This window comes from Microtus ochrogaster, unplaced genomic scaffold (assembly GCF_000317375.1).
Source record: "Microtus ochrogaster isolate Prairie Vole_2 unplaced genomic scaffold, MicOch1.0 UNK46, whole genome shotgun sequence".
Taxonomy (NCBI): Eukaryota; Metazoa; Chordata; class Mammalia; order Rodentia; family Cricetidae; genus Microtus; species Microtus ochrogaster.
In genome coordinates, this window is record NW_004949144.1 from 2,876,831 (window position 1) to 2,897,318 (window position 20,488).

The window sequence follows — 20,488 nt, forward strand, 5'->3', positions numbered from 1 at the left end:
GAGTGCTGGGATTAAAGGCGTGCGCCACCATCGCCCAGCCAAGATTTTAAAATTTTATATCCATGTGTATAATTGCTTGCCTGTGTGTATGTATGTACATCATGTACATACCTGGTGCCTACAGAGGTCAGAAGAGGACACTTGATCACCTGACACTTGAGTTAGGGATGGTTACAGGTCTCCATGGAGTGTTAGGAATCAAATTTGAGTCTTCCATAAGAGCAATCAGTCCTCTTAACCAGTGAGGCATCTCTCCAGCCCCTCAGTAGGATTTTGCTATTGAATTAGAGCACTAATATAAAAGTGGTTTTGTTTGTTGCTGTGGTTTTTTTTTTTTTTTTTTTTTTTTTTTTAGACAGGATTTCACTATGTAGCCCTGGCTGGCTTAGAACTTTTTATGTAGACAATGTTAGCCTCAAACTCACATAGATCTTCTTGATTCTGTCAACTAGTTACTAGGGTTAAAGATGTGCATGACTACAACCAACCTATAAAGCTTTTGTAATGTGGCTTTGTATGTCTCCCGAAATATAAGCAATAACTTCATCTAAACAATGCTGGCCACAGAAAACACTATGAACACAAAGTACCTGAGTGTCAGGGTTCACTCCTGCTGTCCTTCATACAGAAGCACACATTCAGTCTATCACTATTTAGGAAAACAGCAAAATTCAAATTTCATTTCCTTCAACTGGTGGTGAATTAATTATGAGAATGTTTTGAATAGTTGTCACCAATGGGTGGCAGCAGTGTCACTAAGTAGCACTAAGTAGCTATAGTCTAGTGAAGATTATTACTATTCTTTTCATTTTAAACTCCATAATGAAAGGGTAGAAAAATAGGACAGTAAGCATTTACTGAGCTTGGTGAGGTATATTCACAGACAAGATATCCAGTAATATAGTCATCCACTGTCCTACTTTATATGTGAACAAGCACTGTAACAGGGGCTACAAAATTTATCAAGATACTGAAATATTAATAAGGCAATTTATATTTTCTTGGTATGCGACTTAGAAGTCAGTTTGTGCATAAATGCTATACCAGCTGTGCTTACAACATCAATCAAACTTTTTCTGTGAATTAATATTGTAGTGTTGTTGTTTCCTCTGGGAAATGTTACATCCTTAAGAGAAACTAGAAAGACAGGAATTTAAACAACTCAAAACAGCTCCAGGAATTCTCTGACACTAGCAGATTCACTAGCCCCCTTCCTCCCCAAGAGTGTATATACAGTAAGTGACTGCTGGGAGTCATTGTCAGACAAGCCCTGCTGCCTGGAAGAAGCAGAGACCAGCAGGATTGCCTACAAGAGGCACAGACCATCTGAGGCCCTGGAAAGGACATTGTGGTGATTTGGATGAGAATGGCTTCCTTCCATAGGCTCATATATTTGAATACTTGGTCCACATTTGGTGTATCTGTTTGGAGAAGATAATGAAATATGGCCTTGGTAGAAGAGGTGTGCCCTTTTTGGAGAGGTGGCCTTGTTGGAGGAGGTATGACCTGTTTGCAGGAGTTGTGTCACTGGAGTTAAAGTTTCAAATGTCCACACTGTCCCAGGTCATCTATCTCTTTTTGCCTCACGGTTGCTGTATCGACATGTGAGCCATTGTTCTCACACCATTTCTGCCTGCCTGCTGCCATGCTGCCTACCATGATGGTCATCACTTCATCATCTGAAATGTTAAGCAAGATCCTCACAACTTCTTTCTTTTACAAGTTATATTGGTCATTCTGTTATTTCACAGCAATAGAAAAGCAATCAAGGTAGGCACTCTCCGAACTGATGAGCTGTCTGCAGGTTGTGCAGTGTATCCCAGTTGTCTAGCTTTTGGGAACTGCCGCCCATGCTGGAGTGGGCTTTGCTGCATCTGTCTTTGAATCAACTTTGATCTTGTAAGTAGCTTTCCACATTATTCTTATAAGGAACCCAAATAAAACTCATTGGTTCACCAAGTTGAACTTTGGTGATATCTGTATTTTGGTCCATCAAGTGCTCCTTCTCTGGAGTTAGTAGATTTGTGTCTTGTATTTCTCCAGGAAAATTGAGCACATGCCAACCACACATAGTTTAATGATATAAGGCCTTTGTTTCTCTGAGTTTTTGTAGGAAAATAGCTTCTTTCAATCACTGTCATGAAAACTTACCTTCCTAGCACATACACAATTTGAACATTTGTCCTAGACACATTGTTCTCTGAGAACATTTTATTAGTTTACTGGAAATAAAATGGACGGCAAAAGAAAAAGGGTTAAATGAAGTTGAAGCAGAACACTGAGAAACATGTTTTCTTGAATGAAATATGCTGGTATTAAAAACAAAACAAAACAAAAAACAGGCTAAGCCCAGTGGTGGTGGCACATAACTATAAACCCAGCACTTGGGAGGCAGAGGAAGGCAGATCTCTGAGTTTGTCTACAAAGCAAAGTTCAGGACAGTCAAGGCTACACACAGAAATTTTGTTTTGGAAAACAAAACAAAAGAAAGAAAAAGGAAAGAAAGAAAAACAATAACAAAAAGTAAAAATATATACTCAAAAAAGCAGTCTACTACAAAAAAACAAATAAATATTTTATTTATTTTCCTGACTTATTTGTGATATGTATATGTACAGCACAAGTCTGAAGGCCATAGGAGAAACTTTCTGTGGAAGCTTTTCTGCTTCTAACATGTGGGTTCAGGTGTCAAAATCAAGTTACCAATTTTAGTGGCAGGTACATTTTACCTTCAGAGTCATATCACTGTTCATGAACAAATATTTTAATAAAGAGTAAAGATATTTCCTGTGTGGTAATACATAGCTCCAATTACAGCCATTTGGGAATAACAAAGCAGCCTTGTTACAAAACAAAATTTACAAGAAGGGATGATGGTAAATATGAGAAGTACAGTGTTTGCCTAGCATGCCTGAGAAGGTTTAAACTATGTATCAACAAAGTAAGAAGACAGAGTTAACAGAAGAGATGCTTGTGACCTGTTATTTCGTCCTTTTTGGGACTCATCAGTACAGTATAGCATATGATCAAGTAAAATATTTAGTTCCCAAAATATTAAAAATGTTTAAATCATTGCAAGATTAGGAATCAATTGTTTTAAGGAGGTTCAGTAATTTAGCATTCTTGTACATGAAACTCCCAAAAAAGTTTAATTAGAAAGCTAAATTGACATTTTCTAATAATATATTCTTAGTCTATTTGAATTAAAAAAGAACACTGATAAGTAAAAATTAAAAACATTTTGACAATGGTATTAAATCACAGAATGTGGTCTTGTCTAGATCGCCCTTCATAATGGTCATTGAATTTTGTAAAAGAATGATGATCTTATTTACAATAGTATTTGGAGACTTTACACCAGTTATCATCTCTATTGTGGTTATTGAATCATTTCCATGGGCTTAGTCATCCCACATTTTTAGGTTCCATCTTTTCAATACATAAACCAATTTAAAAAAAATCATATCTGCTCCTAAAGGTTAAGCTCACTAATACAGATATGATTGTATTTTAAGTTTCATTTTAAGGTATGAATACTAACTCATATCCAAACACCTATTTTAATTTAAAATCATTCACACTCACTTCCCTTATGTTTGATCCTCTGAGTTTTCATTTTTGTGTCAACACATATTATTGAAGGATTTTGATGATTTTAGTAGATCATGGGTGGAGTTGCAACTGTAGATAACAGGTCACAGAGCATCTGTTTATCAGGCATGCTTTGGCACATTTCCTATCCTGGGTTTAAAATTTCTGGGCATTGTAAAGTATATTTGCTGTACTTGCTACAAATCCACTTCTTAGGTGTGTAGTTTTTGGCACTGCTGATCCCACTGTCATTCAGGTAAGCATATTCTCTGCTTCCTTGGGTGAGAACCCTAAAGCAAAAAACAGACAAAAAAATTTCCATACAAGCCATATTACATTCAAACACCTGAACTAGTTTTGCACCTGGGAACTTTTACATGCTCAGGGTTTGACTTGAACACCACACTTTGGTCGTTTGCTCGTGTTGAGTCTTATATCATTTGCAAAGGCATTTGACTGGCTCTTTTTGTCATGTTCAAATGCACTGCTGCCGTCCATGAGTGGCATCAGTTCTGCAGTGGTTTCCTGGGGTTTCAGAGCTCTAACTGCCCATCCTACCTTCTATCTACTTCTCATGAGAGTGTCTATTGTCCAGGAAATTTTTTTTACTTTATTTTTATTATTTATTTATTTATTTTTACTTTTTTTTTCAAGGAAAAGTTTTGATTTGTGATGGAGCAGACAATATCTAGCCCAGGTGCCATCATCATGGTAAAGATTTTGAGTGAAATCACACTAAGAAAATGCTTTGAAACTTATGGTAATAAGTGGGAGAACATTCAAAGGATTTAAATTTGTAGGAATGTGGAAGTTGTTTGAATTTGGCTCTGCACGCAAGCACACACCCTACCTCTGGGCCACTCCTCCACTTAGAAGATTTGTATTTCTTTCTTTTCAGTGCAGTTGGAGTCACATGGCACAATTATCAATCTCTTATAGGCACAAGAAACACACTTCACAACAAATGATCACAGTAAAAGGAAAAGCAATCTAAAAAACATACAAGTTGTTATATTCAGTGTTGTCTGTCCATGTCCAAGGGTGCTCTGATGACTCTCTGTGAAGGCCGATCCAGTGGTCAGAAGCTCCCTTGTATCTCTTCAGGAAATTCTGTCGTAAAACATAGAAAACAAATGCATGTGTCTCTCAGCTTCAGGTGACCACTGAGTATCTCTAATCTACAGCCTATTCTAGGGATGGCAGCTAAGGATCATTGATTTTGGAGCTACAATAATTTCCAGTTCTCAGAGGATATATTTTACACTCATAACCTAAAACACATTGCTGGCCACCTATTCCCTGGTGACTGGGAAAGTCCCTTATTAAGAATATCCTTACAGCTTTTAACAGTTGCCATATTCAGTATGCAAAACCTGATAGTTTCAAGGAATACTTACACGACAACCAGGTATATCAGGTTTTACATGAGCACTATATTAGAGTATGTCTTTGGAATGTCTTGGTGCCCAAACTAGAAGCAATAGCATCAGCAATTGGCACCACACTACTAATGTGCTCCCCTTATGCCCCAACTGCCTGAGGTGGGATTCTTCCTTTAAGATCTCTATATTAAGACAATGCATATTCAATAGAACAAACAACAAACCAATTCATGATCCTTTCTTACCAGTTCCTCAAGGCTATCATATAGAGCAAGATGGGCCTCTAGTGCCATGCAGTAGGTCTGACTGAATGTCCAATTTCTTACATCTTCAGAAAAGTAAAAACATTTGTTTCCAAATCCAATCCAGTCATTTGGGCATGTGGAATAGTAAGGTCCAGATCCTGAAATGGCTGTGTTTTCTTTGCTCACTAAAATGCACACAGTGTCATGAATAAGACATTTGCTTATAAAGACTGCTGGATTAATCTAATCTATATATTTTGAAAATGTCTTGACTTGAAAATTTAAGTCAAAAGATATTTATTTTGGAGAAGAGGCTTTCCTTTTGTTTACACAGGAAATGAAAGGCTGTGGATTCATTCTGGGTTAAAAAATAAAGTTTGATCAAGGAAGACCCCTGAAAAATATTCGGAGGGAACTAATGGCCCAGATGATCCAACATTTCAGAGCACCTCGGTTGCAGTTTCCTCTGAGTTCTGCATCCAGAACAGCCTCAAGATGCCTGGCTGAGATGACTCATCCTCATAAAGTACTCCAGTTAGGACTTGACCATAATCCTAAATTTTCTTTGGGTCCTCATAAAATTATCAGCACCTTTCTACAAATTGGAACTCTTTGTTTAGAGTATTGATTACTAGTTGTTAGGAATAATGGTCGGAAAAAGCTAAGTAAAGGAGATTAGATTCAGAGATCTTATAAAGAAAAAAGGGGGAATACTGTGTGATAATGCTCTTGTACACTATAAAGATTTGTCCCTCATGATAGTTTAATAAAACTCTGATTGGCCAGTAACCAGCCAAGAAGTCTAGGTGGGGTGGAATTCTGGGAAGAAGAAATGCAGAAAATCAGTCACCAGCCAGATGCAAAGGGAACAAGATGACAATGCCTTAATGAAAAAGGCAACAAGCCACATGGCTAAACATAGACAAGAACTGTGAGTTAATAAACCAGAGCTATAGGCAAAACACTTTATAATTAATTTAAGCCTCTGTGTTTTTCTTTGGTACTGAATGGCTGTGGGACTGAGTCGGACAGAAGCTTTCATGTCTACTTTCCTTTACTTCCTATTGCAAATAGGGAACAATAAACATGGATTTGCAAGTAACCCTGTGATAGGTTCTTTTTTTCTTCTTTTATTCTTGACAAAAGAAAGAAAATTCCTCACTTATCTGGATTTCACTATAAGTAAATTCCAGCCTATAAAACATGGCATGGACAAAATAGCTTTTTCGATATTTAAATTTTGGTAGCGGGTTTCCTATAATTCTACACAATTAAATGTATATAAACATATGCTGGCTTTTGTTAGAGCCAATCAGAATGGCTATCAGTAAGAAATCTGACAACAATGCTGGGCTGTAGTGACATGACTTTAATTTCAGTGTTTGAGAGGCAGAGACATGCAGATTTCTGTGAGTTCAAGGCCAACTTGTTTAGAAGCTTATGCAGAAATAAGGACACTTATTTACTGCTCGTAGAAGTACAAACTGATACAGCCAATATGGAGGTTCCTTAGAAAACTAAAAATTAAACTTGCCATGTGACTAAGATTTGCCACTCCTGGACACAGAAGAAGCAACCCCCATATCCTACCACAGAAAATTGTAATCCATATTTATTGGTCCCCTATTCACAATAGTAAGAAAATGTACCTGACCTACATGTCCATCAACTGATGAATGCAACTAATGAAAATGTGTTACATGGAAAAACAGAATGTTATTCAACTATAAAGGAAAATGAAATTTTCAGGAAAGTGGATGGACTATTAAAGTATAATACCAAGTGATGTCACTCAAACTGAAGAAGAAAGAGATCCCATGTACTCTGTCATATGCAATCCCAGTCTGTGACATACAGTATAAACAAGTGTGAGGGTGGCTATGGTACAATACTTAGAGAACAGAACAAGGAAGACTGGTGTAGGGTGACAAGGAAAGATGGGATGCAGCCAAGGGCCCATTGTAACATGAAGGGGCCTGCTTGTTGGGGTTTCTGTCCTGCCCAGTTTCCCACAGCCGGAAAGCCCCAAAGAAAATCACACAGAGTCTACACTAAGTTATAAACTGATTGGCCCATTAGCTCAGTCTTCTAATTAGTTCTTGTAGCTTATATTAACCCATTGTTCTTATCTATGCTAGCCACATGGCTCTGTACCTTTCACAGCAGGGCAGGTCACATGTTGCTTCTTCAGTGGTCTGGGTTAGACTGGGAGGAATGGGCTTTCTCCTTCCCAGAATTCTCCTGTTCTCATCACCCTGCCTCTGCTTCCTGTCTGGTTGACCTGCCTATACTTCCTGCCTGGCCAATCAGCATTTATTTAAAACATGATTGACAGAATACAGAGAATTCTTCCACACCAGCCCATAAGCCATGAAAAGGGTTATAAAAATAATAGTTTTTATAGTTTCAATTCTGACAGCTTTTCTTATTTTTGGAGATGATAAGATAAAAATGTAACTGACAGTGAAAGTCTAAAACCATAACCAAAGCTCCATGGCTTCAGAATGGATATTCTAACTCTGTGGAATGTCAATGAGATACATTGGGTTTGGGACCTGGCAAGTCTTTGAGCAGTGATTTTAATGCAGCTCTGTGATATGTTTGTCTGTGAGTCTATAATAATAAAGTGATCATGTCTATATATGTCTATGTGTGTACACGTATGTGTGTGTGAATGTGTGTGTGTGTGTGTGTATGTGTATGAAAGATTCTCTGAATGTAGCAAGGGTTCAAAGGACAGCTTAAAAGAATAACAGACATTTTTTGTCACACATTTACTATTTTCTTCCATTAACAAATCAGAAGGAATCTGCCACTCTTTCAAAGGTCTAGTCAGTTTCAAGAAAAAAAGAAAAAGATCTTTGAAGTGAAATATCAAATACTGGAAATGACCTTCTCTAATTATTTTTAGAAAATGGACTTTGTTATAGTTGTTCCCAGTTCTCATACTCAGTACCAAGAGCTTTCAATGAAAGGGACAAATGGAACGGACAGTAAAGGTTACTATCATTTCTTCTTATCTGACTTTTTTCTGAACTATATAGTTTAGGTTGTACTGACCAAGACTTGTCGGGCAATGTTTGTTCTGTTTAGACATGTGTGTTACTCCTTAGTGTGGTTAAACTTGATTTCATAAAATAACATCAGATGGTGGTGGTGCACACCTTATATCTCAGCAATTGAGATTCAGAGGCAGGTGGCTCTCCAAGTTTAAGGCCAGTCTTGTTCCCAGTGAGAAACTCTGTCTCATAAGGTGATGGATGGAGATAGAGACAGAGACCCACACTGGAGACTGGACTGAGCTCCCAAGGTCCCAATGAGGAACAGAAGGAGGGAGAACATGATCAAGGAAGTCAGGACCACGAGGGGTGCACCCACTCACTGAGACAGTGGGGCTGATCTATTGGGAGCTCACCAAGGCCAGCTGGACTGTGACTGAAAAAGCATGGGATAAAACCGGACTCTCTGAACATGGCGGACAATGAGGGCTGATGAGAAGCCAAGGACAATGGCACTGATCCTACTTCATGTTCTGGCTTTGTGGGAGCCTAGCCAGTTTGGATGTTCACCTTCCTAGACCTGGATGAAGGGGGGAGGACCTTGGACTTTCCACAGTGCAAGGAACCCTGACTGCTCTTCGGACTGGAGAGGGAGGGGAAGAGGAGTGGGGGGGAGGGGGAGAGGCGGGAGGAGAGGGAGGGAAATGGGAGGCTGGGAGGAGGCGGAAATTTTTTTCAATAAAAAATATATATTTATATCATGGAATATTTAATCCAGTTATTGCAACAATTTTATACAATATTTTATCACAATATTCAGAACAGTCTACAACTAAAAGCTTAGGAATCATATTTTGGAACTTTGTATTTGATACTTTCAGACAGTTGTTGAAGATGTTAACATAAACCATGGGTTATGGGGGTTCTGTACCTTCCCCCACCATATTATTCTTCACTACCCTCACTTCTGTCAGCTGCAGCAAGCTTCTTGAGGGTTCTCCTTTGAGTTTTCTTCTCTTTGGTCTCTGCCTTGAATAGTTCCCCCAGGTGCACACATGTCTCCTCCATCTCTGTCTAGAGGTTGCATAATATCATCTTTCCAGGGAGACTGAGCCTGGTCTCCTGTGTACACCACGGCCTGTGCTGATCCCTCTCTGCATTTTCCTGCTAGACCCTAAGTTTCCAGAGAAGAGGAATTGAGGAATTTCCAGTGTGTTTAACTAGAGCCCTTCCCACATTGCCTGGCTCACAATGATCAATAAGTATAACTGACAATGTGAATGTAGACAGACGTTTCAGAATTTGAAGAATGTGTCACTTACCTGACAAAGCAATCACGAGTGCAATTACAGCTACAGTGAGAACCATGATCACTACATAGCAGCAGTAAAGCTTAACAGGAGACTCGGGGGAGACATTTCTGAGACATTTTCCTTGGAGCTTTTTACCTGAAACTATAAATATGAGAACATCAAGCTCAATACTCTTTGGGTAAAAGATACATTTATCCAGAATCAACTGTATATTTGGCTTGTATTCTTCCCCTGGAAATGCCCCTCTCAAAAGGTCCTGGTCCACAAATGATGTCTTTGGCCCATAGAAGGCTAGAGAAATGGAAAACAGAGTTTTCCCCAAGGAGTTTTCCAGTTGACCAGTGAAGAAGCAAGAAACAGAAATAGTGAAGATCAACATGAAAAAGAAACAATGTAACACTACCCATAGGTTAGGTTTATTTTTGTAAGAAGAGACCTGGTTAGAACTGAGGGAATAATAATAATAATAATAATAATAATAACAACAACAGTAATAACAACAATTAAAATCAGTGTGCCAGATGGAGTAGCACAGTATTGTGGTTCTTGTGGAGGCCTAAGAGTAAGAAGTTCAAGTGGAACCCTGAAACGCAGCCTGCTAATACACAGAGAGAACCAAGAAGTGAGTGACCACCCACCTGGTGGGACACCCCACTCTCTAGTCCCTCCACACTGTGGCAAAACCCTAGGCCCCTACCCCACCTAAACTGGTTTCTCTAGCCAGCCAGCAGGCAAAGTGGACCAAAAAAAGAAATTCCCGTTGCCATGTAATAATCAAAATATAAAACATACAGCCCAAAGAAAGAATTTAAAGAGCTGCAAAGGAAAGTGGTCAAGTAACATATGAAGGAAGACCTATCAGAATTAAAGCAGACTTCTCCATTAAAACCACAAAAGCCAGAAGGTCTTGGACAGATGAGCTACACACTAAGAGACCATAGATGCAAGCCCAGACTACTATTCCCAGCAAAGATTTCAATCATCTTCGATGGAAAAAACAAGATATTCCATGACAAAATCAGATTTAAACAATAACTATCCACAAATACAGCCCTATAGAAAGCACTAGAAGGAAAACTCTAACCCAAGGAAGCTAACAAAAGCAGAAGCAACACATAATCTCACCGGCAAACCAAAAGAAGGAAAACACACAAACACTACCACAGAAAAATAACAAGAATTAACGATCACTGGTCATTAATATCTCTTAATATCAATGGACTCAATTCACCTCTAAAAAGATGCAGGCTAAGAGAATGAATACAAAAGTAGGATCCATCCTTCTGCTGTATACAAAAAACACACCCCAATGTCAAAGACAGACATTACCTAAAGTGTTGGGAAAAGATTTTCCAATCAAAGGGACCTAAGAGAAAAGCACATGTAGCTATCCCAATTTCAAACAAAATAGACTTCAAACTAAAATCAATTAGAAGAGAGGGAGAAGGACAGTTTATACTCATAACAGGAACAATCCATCAAAATGAAGTCTCAATTCTGAACATCTATGCCACAAATGCAAGAGGACCCACATATGTAAAAGAAGCATTATTAAAACTTAAATCACACATCAAACCCCACACACTTATCATAATAGGAGACTTTGATACCCCACTCTTTCCATTGGACAGGTCAATCAGACAGAAAGTTAGGAGAGGAATAAGAGAACTAACAGATGTCAGGGATCAAATGGAATTAACAGAGATGTTGTATCTTATTGAATCACCATGTTTAAAGTTATAATTTAACAACGGCACTAATCACAGAAAACCTGCAAACTCTTAGAAACTGAACAGTGCTTTATTAAACCACCTCTGGGTCAAGGAATAAATACAGTAAGAAATTAAAGACTTCCTAAAATTCAACAAAAATGAAGGTACTATGTACCCAAACCTATGGGACACTATAAAAGTGCTGCTAAGAAGAAAGTTCACAGCACCAAGTGTCTACATAAAGTGGAGAAAGCTCATACTAATGACTTAACAGCACACCTGAAAGTTCTAGAAGAAAAAGAAGCAGACTCACACAGGAGGAGTAGAAGAGAGAAAATAATCAAATTGAAGGCTGAAATCAATAAAAATAGCAACAAGGAAAACAATACAAAAAATCAATGAGACAAAGAGCTGGTTTTTTGAGAAAATAAACATGACAGACAAACCCTAATCCAAACTAATCAAAAGATAGAGAGAGAATATCCAAGTTAACAAAATCAGAAATGAAAAGGGGACATAACAACAAACACAGGAAATCCAGAGAATCATTATGTCATACTACAAAAGACTGTATACCCACAAAAGTGGGAAATGCATGTGACTATACACAGATTAATATAAATGGGTGAATTTAAGATATAAGAGCTAGCTAGAAATATGGATAAGCTAGTAGGCTAAGCAGTGTTGCAGTTAATATAGTTTCAGTGTGATGATTTCGGGTCTGGGTGGCTGGGAAACTAACAAGCAGTCTCCAACAACACATTAGCATGCCAACTTGGGGCTGACTACATCCGTGGAAAACCTGACATAAGCTAAAGTCATATGAGAATAAAGAACTTCAGGTTGTAGGCAAGACTATATTATATTTTCTTAATTAGTGACTCATGTGAAGGGGCCTGATCGAGGAAGGTCATTGGTTAATTAATAAAGAAAATGCTTGGCCCTGATAGGTTAGAACATAGGTGGGTGGAGTAAACAGAACAGAATGCTGGGAGGAAGAGGAAGCAGATGGCATGCCTGCTCCTCTCCAAGGCAGACGCCATGAAGCTCCGACCCAGGATGGACATAGGCTAGAATCTTCCCAGTAAGTGCACCTCGGGGTGCTATACACATTATTAGAAACAGGCTAGTCCAGGTGCGAGAGTTAGCCGAGAAGAGGCTAGATATAATGGGCCAAGCAGTGTTTAAAAGAATACAATTTGTGTGTTGTTATTTTGGGGCATAAGATAGCCAGGCTGCCGGGAGCCGGGCTGTGGAAAGAGGCCTGCAGCTCCCACAACAGGGGCCCAACCCCCTCTGGGGTTCTATAAGAAAGTAGGCTGAACAAGCTGTGAGGAATAAACCAATAAGCAGCCCTCCTCCATGACCTTTGTATCAGCTCCTGCCTCCAGGTTCCTGCCCTGTTTGAGCTCCTGCCTTGACTTGCTTCAATGATGAACAGTACTATCAAAGCGTAAACCAAATAAATCCTTTCATCCCCAAATTGCTTAGATCATGGTGTTTCCTCTCAGCAACAAAAATCTTAATTAATACAGCTATCTATGATACAACAAAACAAAAATCTAATTACAGACAGCATAAATAATTTTTCCCAGTGGTCCAAGCAAAGCAAGGATATCTGCTCACCACTCTATGACTCTGGAGATCCTTGACAGGACTATAGAGCAAGAATAAAAAAATAACATTTGTCCCCATAGATATAAAGTGTTGATATTCAGATGACATGGATATACCTATATATACATTTATAAGGAGTATATTCAAAGGGCTCTAAAAGTAGTGAATGAGTTTACAATACTTCAGGAAAATATGTCAGTGCACTAAATAATTTGCACTTCCATACACTAGCAATTGTTAAGTGCAAACAAATGTGTAAGGATTGCAGCTCTCACAGCACTGCCAAGCGCACAATTGTACATTCAATGGAACATGCTCACAGTCAGTTGCTGGAAGAGCAGCAAATGTTCTTAATCTTTGAATCATTTCTCCATTAAGTTTTAAAAACTCACAGTACATTTTAAGTACAATTTCTTTTGAGACACACACACAGAAAGAGACAGAGAGAGACCTGGAATATGTGCAAAAGTAAAATGAGAGAACATAATACACATAGTTGTCTTCTGACCTCTAAACGGCACCCCCTGCCCAAACTACTACCATCACCACCAAAATCCAAAACAACAATAAAGCTCCACTTAGCCCCCCTTGCAGTTTAGTTGGAGAATCTGACCACAGATAAGAGTTTTTCTGCTGGGAAATTCTGACTGCTACCCACCTGCTCTCTTTCTGTTCGCTCTCTTACCCTCCAGTTTCCTGTTAGTTTTCTCCTGACCTGTTTTTCTATTCAGACTTAAAATGCATACTTTTAATTCACAGCTCATACCGCTCATCAATCGTGCTCTGGAATCTCTTCTACTCTAGCCAGCTGTGTTCATATTGGACATGCAGTTGTTGAACTCACTGTGGATGAATCTCCAATGCATTTACTACTGCAGGGATCCATCTACCTGATGTTCTGGAGAATCAAGAGTGTGAGAGCAAAAGAGGCAAGGATGGCATAGGCTGGGTACAGAGGAGTGTCTACAGGAGGGCATAGGGAGCTTGGGGTGGGGTTTAGGTCTCTATCTTGAATGTGTTGAAGACTTCTTGTTTATATATGTTTGCAAATTTCATGGAAATGTGCAACAAAAGAATAAATTTTACTGAATATAAATAACATTTTTTTAAAATTCCAGCTGACTTTAACCACCACATTTTGCTCATATTCACAAAACTCTAAGAAAACAGAGAGTCTCAGTTTACACTAAGGAAAAATCTGACAGAGGCCTGGATGCTTAAGCTGAGGAGGACAGGAGACAGAAAAGCGTCAGACTCATTTAGAAGCAGAGGTCCCAAAGGTGAGCAGTTACAATTCTTGAAACAGGAAATGTGTTTGATTTTCTCCAGTCCAGAGGTCAGAAGTGACTAAGTTCCTGTTTCCTTTCTGCTAAGAGAGCTCCCTGCTTGGATGCTGTGCATGAGGCTGTAACTAACACTAAACATGTCTGCTGAGTAGCTTTAGAAATGGTTCCCTAGATCTTCCTAGCAGAAACACACCATATCAGTTCCTCAGGATTAGCCCATAATGTAAATAATTTGGGGGTATCTTGAGCAGGGAATATTACAGCAGCCTTTGAAGCCATTGGAGATATCAGTGCTCCCCTAAAGTGTGTTTCCTCCTCTCAGATGAACAGAATCTGCTTCTTATCCTGGGTAGACATGACACACCATTGTGTCCTCTGATAATAGTTTGTCCTGTTGGGCCTGCACTCACCTGCCAAGAGATCACCTTTTAGAAAGGCTAATCCACCTAAAACCGTGGTAAAGAGGTGGCAGGAAAAAATCTTTCTCTACTGAGATAATGTGTTTTTCCTTTCCTGAAACTCCACCCTGTGTGATCAGCTGTGGAACTGCAGCCAGCAGTCAGTGAAACTCACTGGCTTTTCTGAGTTCTAAATCAGAAAATCTGAGATATTCTGTTCTGTTTTTCTATCTCTTTAGGATGTTGGACCAAGCCAGGTTTTTTCCCTTTTTCTCTGAACCTATCTGGTTCTCTTATGGAGCTACTTGCTAAATGTGGAGTCCCCAAAGTTACTGAGTCAACATAGTAATATTCTTTGGATTTTCGCTCCTTAGAAACTTTTCAACCTTTTTTTTTTCTTTTTGACTGAACATTTAACAAAGATGTCCGTTGAATTTAATGCATACAGATTTCCATAATGGCTTTCTATTTCAATAAAGTCGATAAGCAACTTTTCCTTTAAATAGCTCCCCAAGCCTCTGAAAGTTATATATTTATTTGCATGCATATGTGGCTTTTTTTCTTACTTGCCCTTTTCTTACTTGTTTGTTTTTAAATTAAGCCCTAAATGTTTGTTATGGAAAATATGACAAATATTCAAAAATTGAAACAAGGCCTGGCGATGGTGGCGCACGCCTTTAATCCCAGCACTCGGGAGGCAGAGGCAGGTGGATCTCTGTGAGTTCGAGACCAGCCTGGTCTACAGAGCTAGTGCCAGGACAGGCTCCAAAGCCACAGAGAAACCCTGTCTCGAAAAACCAAAAAAAAAAAAAAAAATTGAAACAAATAGTATGGTAAATTCTCTGCCTAGGCTAACTTGCCTCACAGAAATATGGGGTGTGTATGTGTTTCTGTGTGGAGAAGAAGATGGTTTCAGATATGGGACTATTTGACTAAACTGAAAAACACCTACATTCCTCATTTTCCAGGAAGCCCATATTATTTCACTTAAACAAACAAGCAAGAAAACAAAATTTGAAGTAAAGGAAGAGGGAATAAAGGAATAAAAATGCAAGAATGAAACAGAGAGTTTCCAAATACAGAAGACAGCTTAACAGAAATTCCACAAGACTTCTTGTTTCCATAACTTGCATAAACCAGAAATGCCAGAGAACTTGCTGGAGTAGGGGTTCAGTTTCTAATTGCACCTCCTCTCTCCACCTTTCCTTTGAATCAACTGGATCTGCAAACCCCAGGCCCCAGTCCCACAGGGAACTTCTTCAGCTGTGCACATTGAAAGCTGTGCTGTTAAGATTTTGCTTCATTCTGGGACCTAAGGATCATATTCTACAGCTATTTCCAGTAACTCACCAGAGTGCAAATTACCAGATAGAAAGTGAGCTAGTAAACTACACACACACACACACACACACACACACACACAAACAAATAAACAAACAAAAACTAAAACCTAAAAAAGCAAATGCAATTCAATCAACAAACAAAAACCGTATCTCAGGATTTGGTAATTTATTGTTCATTTCTCTTGCCCAGAAATACTTGAGTATTTTATACTCTGATATAGTAACTAATATACCAGAGGCCTCTAAGCATTTCCACTTCTACAGACACCCACCATGATAGGATAACAGATAAGAGGTTTAGTCCCTTTCAGAGTCCTTGGCAAATCTCCTCTCTGTCTTCTATTGTGAATCAAGTTGTATTAAAATACATACCTATTTTTACCTCTTGCAGGCTGTCTGGCGTAATGAGGTCTCTCTTTAGCATACACATGGATGCTTCTTCAACCTTTGCTTCAAAGGAAGAAACTCAACTGAATTCAGCAAGAAATTTCAAACTTGAAACTCTGGGGAGGGAGAAAGAGCCTTGTAATGCTTATGTTATTGCTAATATACATTTCAGAAGCTCAGCCCAACCTGTCTGGGTGATTCATTAACCTCTCCTTATCAGTTTTGAATATGTTACCTTTGAACACATAGTTTTTTACAAAGGCAATTATGACGTAAACTTAAGTAGACTTTAAACATGATAAATGAAACTGATAAATACTTTAGAATCTGAAACTGTCCTGTACTTATCACCAATTTTTAAAGAAAAATACTGCTTTGATAAAAGTTGTTATGAATTGGAGAAAAGATTTATTTATTGTTTGTTTGTTTATATTTATTCAAACAGTCTCATGATGTAGCTCTGGCTAGGCTCAAACTCACTATATCAACACAGTTGATTCAATCTCATAGAGATCAACTTGCCTTTGTCTTCTAAATGCTATCTGTAAAGATGTAAGCTGCCACACTCAGGCTAAATATTTTAATTTTAGAACATGCTTACTCAAAGTATTTCTAGATTTGGTTATTCTGATAATATTCAGTAATTCTGATGTTTGATGAATGATTGAGGCATCTGCTGAAATGCCACTGGTCCCAGGATACATCTTTGGGTACACAAAAGGAGATCAAGTGAATTCAAATTGCAAAAGAAGTCAAACTCTCACTATTTTCAGATGATATGATAGTGTACAAAAGTGACCCCAAAAACTCTACCAGAGAACGCCTACAGCTGATAAATACCTTCTGTGATGTGACAGGATACAAGATCAACTCAAAAAAAAAAAAAAACAGTAGCCCTCCTATACATAAATGATAAAGAAGCTGAGAGGGAAATCAGAGAAACATCAACTTTCACAATAGCAACAAATAACATAAAATATTTTGGGGTAATACTAATGAAAGAAGTGAAAGACCTATTTGACAAGAACTTTGAGTCTTTGATGAAAGAAATTGAAGAAGATACCAGAAAATGAAAAGATCTCCCATGCTCTTGGATAGGAGTAATCAACATAGTAAAAATGGCAATCCTACCAAAAGCCATCTATAGATTCAATGCAATCCCAACTAAAATCTCAACACAATTCTTCACAGACCTTGAAAGAAGAATAGTCAACTTCCTATGGAAAAACAAAAACCCAAGATAGCCCAAACAATCATTTACAATAAAGGAACTTCTGGAAGCATTACCATGCCTGACATCAAGCTCTATTACAGAGCTTCAGTAATGAAAACAGCTTGGTATTGGCAGAAAAACAGAGATGTTGGCCAGTGAATTGAATTGAAGACCTGGATATTAATCTACACACCTATGAACACCTGATTTTTTACAAAGGAGCTAAAATTATACAATGGAAGAAAGCATCTTCAACAAATAGTGCTGGAATAACTGGATTTCAACCTATAGAAGAATGAAAATAGATCCATATCTATCACCATGCACAAAACTCATGTCCAAATGGATTAAAGACCTCAATATAAATCCGACCACACTGAACCTGATAGAAGAGAAAGTGGGAAGTAGACTACAACACATGGGCACAGAAGACCACTTCCTACATATAACTGCAGTAGCACAGACACTGAGAGCAACAATAAATAAATGGAACCTCTGAAAACTGAGAAACTTCTCTAAAACAAAGGACACAGTCAATAAGACAAAAAAGCAGCCCACTTAATAGGAAAAGATCTTCACCAACACCATATCAGACAGAGGATTGATCTCTAAAATATTTGAAGAACTCAAGAAATTAGACATTAAAAAATTTAAATAACCCAATTAAAAATGAGGTTTTGAACTAAACAGAGAATTCTCAACAGAGGAATCTCAAATGACCTAAAGATACTTAAGGAAATGTTCAACATCCTTAACTATCGGGGAAATGCAAATCAAAACAATTCTGAGATAACATATTACACCTGTCAGAATTTTTAAGATCAAAAACCCTAATGATAGTTTATGCTGGAGAGGATATGGAGTAAGGGGAACACTCATTCATTGCTGATGGGAATGTAAACTTGTACAGCCAGCTTGGAAATCAGTATGGCCATTTCTTAGACTATTGGGAATCAGCCTACAGGATCTAGCAAAGCCACTCTTGCTGATATACCCAAAAGATAATCAATCATACTACAAAAGCCTTTGTTCAATTACACTCATAGCAGCATTATTTGTAATAGTCTGAACCTGGAAACAACCTAGATGCCCCTTAGCTGAAGAATGGATAAAGAAAATGTGATACATTTACACATTAGAGTGCTACTCAGTGGTTAAAAAAAAAATGACATCTTGAATTTTGCCTGCAAATGGATAGAATTAGAAAATACTATCCTGAGTGAGGTAACCCAGACCCAAAAAGATGAATATGGTATGTACTCACTCATAAGTGGATACTAGCTATAAACAAAGGACATTGAGCCTATAGTTCATGATCCTAGAGAAGCGAAGTAATAAGGTGAACCCAAAGAAAAACATATATAGGCCCACCTGGAAATTGAAAACAGACAAGATTGCCTGACAAAATTGGGAGCATGGGTACATAAGGAGAAGGGAAGGTAGAAGAGGAAGGGGAGGGTTAGGAGAACTTGAGGGACTGAGATAGTTGAGATGGAGGAAGGACAGAGATGAGATGAGAGCAAGGAAAGAGACATCTTAATTGAGGGAGCCATTATAAGGTTAGCTGAAACCTAGGTCTAGGGAAATTCCCAGGAATCCACAATGATGACCCCACTTAAGACCCTAAGCACTAGAGGAGAGGGGGTTGATCTTGACTTGCCCTGTAGTCAGAATGATGATTATCTTAAATATCACCATAGAACCTTTATCCAACAACAGATGGAAACAGAGGCAAAGACCCACATCTTAAGTAGCACTGGACTGAGCTCCCAGTGTCCAGTTAAAAAATGGAAAGAATGAGAATATGGGCAAAGAGGTCAAGACCAAGATGGGTTCATCCAATGAAACAGTTTACCTAAGCTAATGGGAGCTCACAAACTCTAACTGGACTGGGAAGGAACAAGCATAGGACTAAACTAGTCCCTCTGAATGTGGTTGACAGTTGCATGGCTGGGGCAGACTGAGGGACCACTGGCAGTGGCACCAGGATTTATCTCTACTACTGCATGTACTGCCTTTTTGGGATCCTTTAATCTTCAGATGTATACTATACTATAGATATAGTAGGGAAGGCCTTGGACCTTCCCCAAAGCAATGTGTCTTATAATCTCTTAGGATTAGATGGGGGTGGGGTGGGAGTGTATGTGTGAAGGGAATGGGATGAGGGGAGGGAATGGGAATATGGATTGGTATTTTTTTTAAAGTCTAATGAATTAAAAAAGAAAAGCATTTATCATAAAAAGAATGCAATAAAGAACTAAGTACAACAGATAAGAGAGGAATAAATGCATTTGCAGTCAATGCATGATGGGAGGTGTAATATATGCTCTGTACTTGAGAACTGTATTGTGCTATATTTACCTAGTGGGATGGGCAGTGATAATAGAGAACAAAGTCCTTCTGCACTCAACAATGTAATGACTTTGCATGTGCTCTTTGCCTTATCTTTTTTTTAAAATAGAAAGCAAGAAAATTTCTAGAGACCAGCAAACACTTATTATTCTGTTTAAAAAAGAGCAATATATAGTGATGAAATAATAAATACTTGCAACTATGTTGTAAGACTTTGGCACAGCTATTAATGTTACACATAATCAAACAATGCTATAACAATTTTATTTATTTACATGTGAACAATGGTCATCTACAAAATGAAAAAAAAACTAGTATTATTTCTAACAGTCAAACCAGAAACCTAGATGTTCATTAATAGCTGAATAAAAACATACTATTTCTATTTATATGGTTTGCATACCACACATCACTTAAAAAGAACCCATTCATGCAATGTGCCAGCATGAATAACCTCAAAATCCTAATAAGAAGTGAAATACATGGAAGACAGTTTCATTTTAACAAGTTTAATACTGTGCATTTAAACACACCATAAGTATACAGTGCATAAAAAGAGCTAAAAGAAAAGAAGCTCAGAAAACAGTGGGTTGTTTAGTAAAGCTTGTCACTCCAAGAATATTGGAATACTTATTTAGGAAAAATGGGAC

General features: G+C 38.2%; 1 protein-coding gene across 1 annotated transcript; it reads right to left on the reverse strand.

Moving 5' to 3' along the window:
- Positions 1–3,736: 3,736 nt before the first annotated feature.
- LOC101993497 (C-type lectin domain family 2 member E-like) lies at positions 3,737–16,331 on the reverse strand. Its single transcript, XM_005369228.1, has 5 exons — positions 16,259–16,331; positions 9,540–9,665; positions 5,219–5,403; positions 4,595–4,701; positions 3,737–3,881 (listed from the first exon to the last, which is right to left on the reverse strand). Exons 1-5 carry the CDS (start codon positions 16,314–16,316, stop codon positions 3,737–3,739), a joined length of 621 nt encoding a protein of 206 aa, XP_005369285.1. The 5' UTR covers positions 16,317–16,331.
- Positions 16,332–20,488: the final 4,157 nt, after the last annotated feature.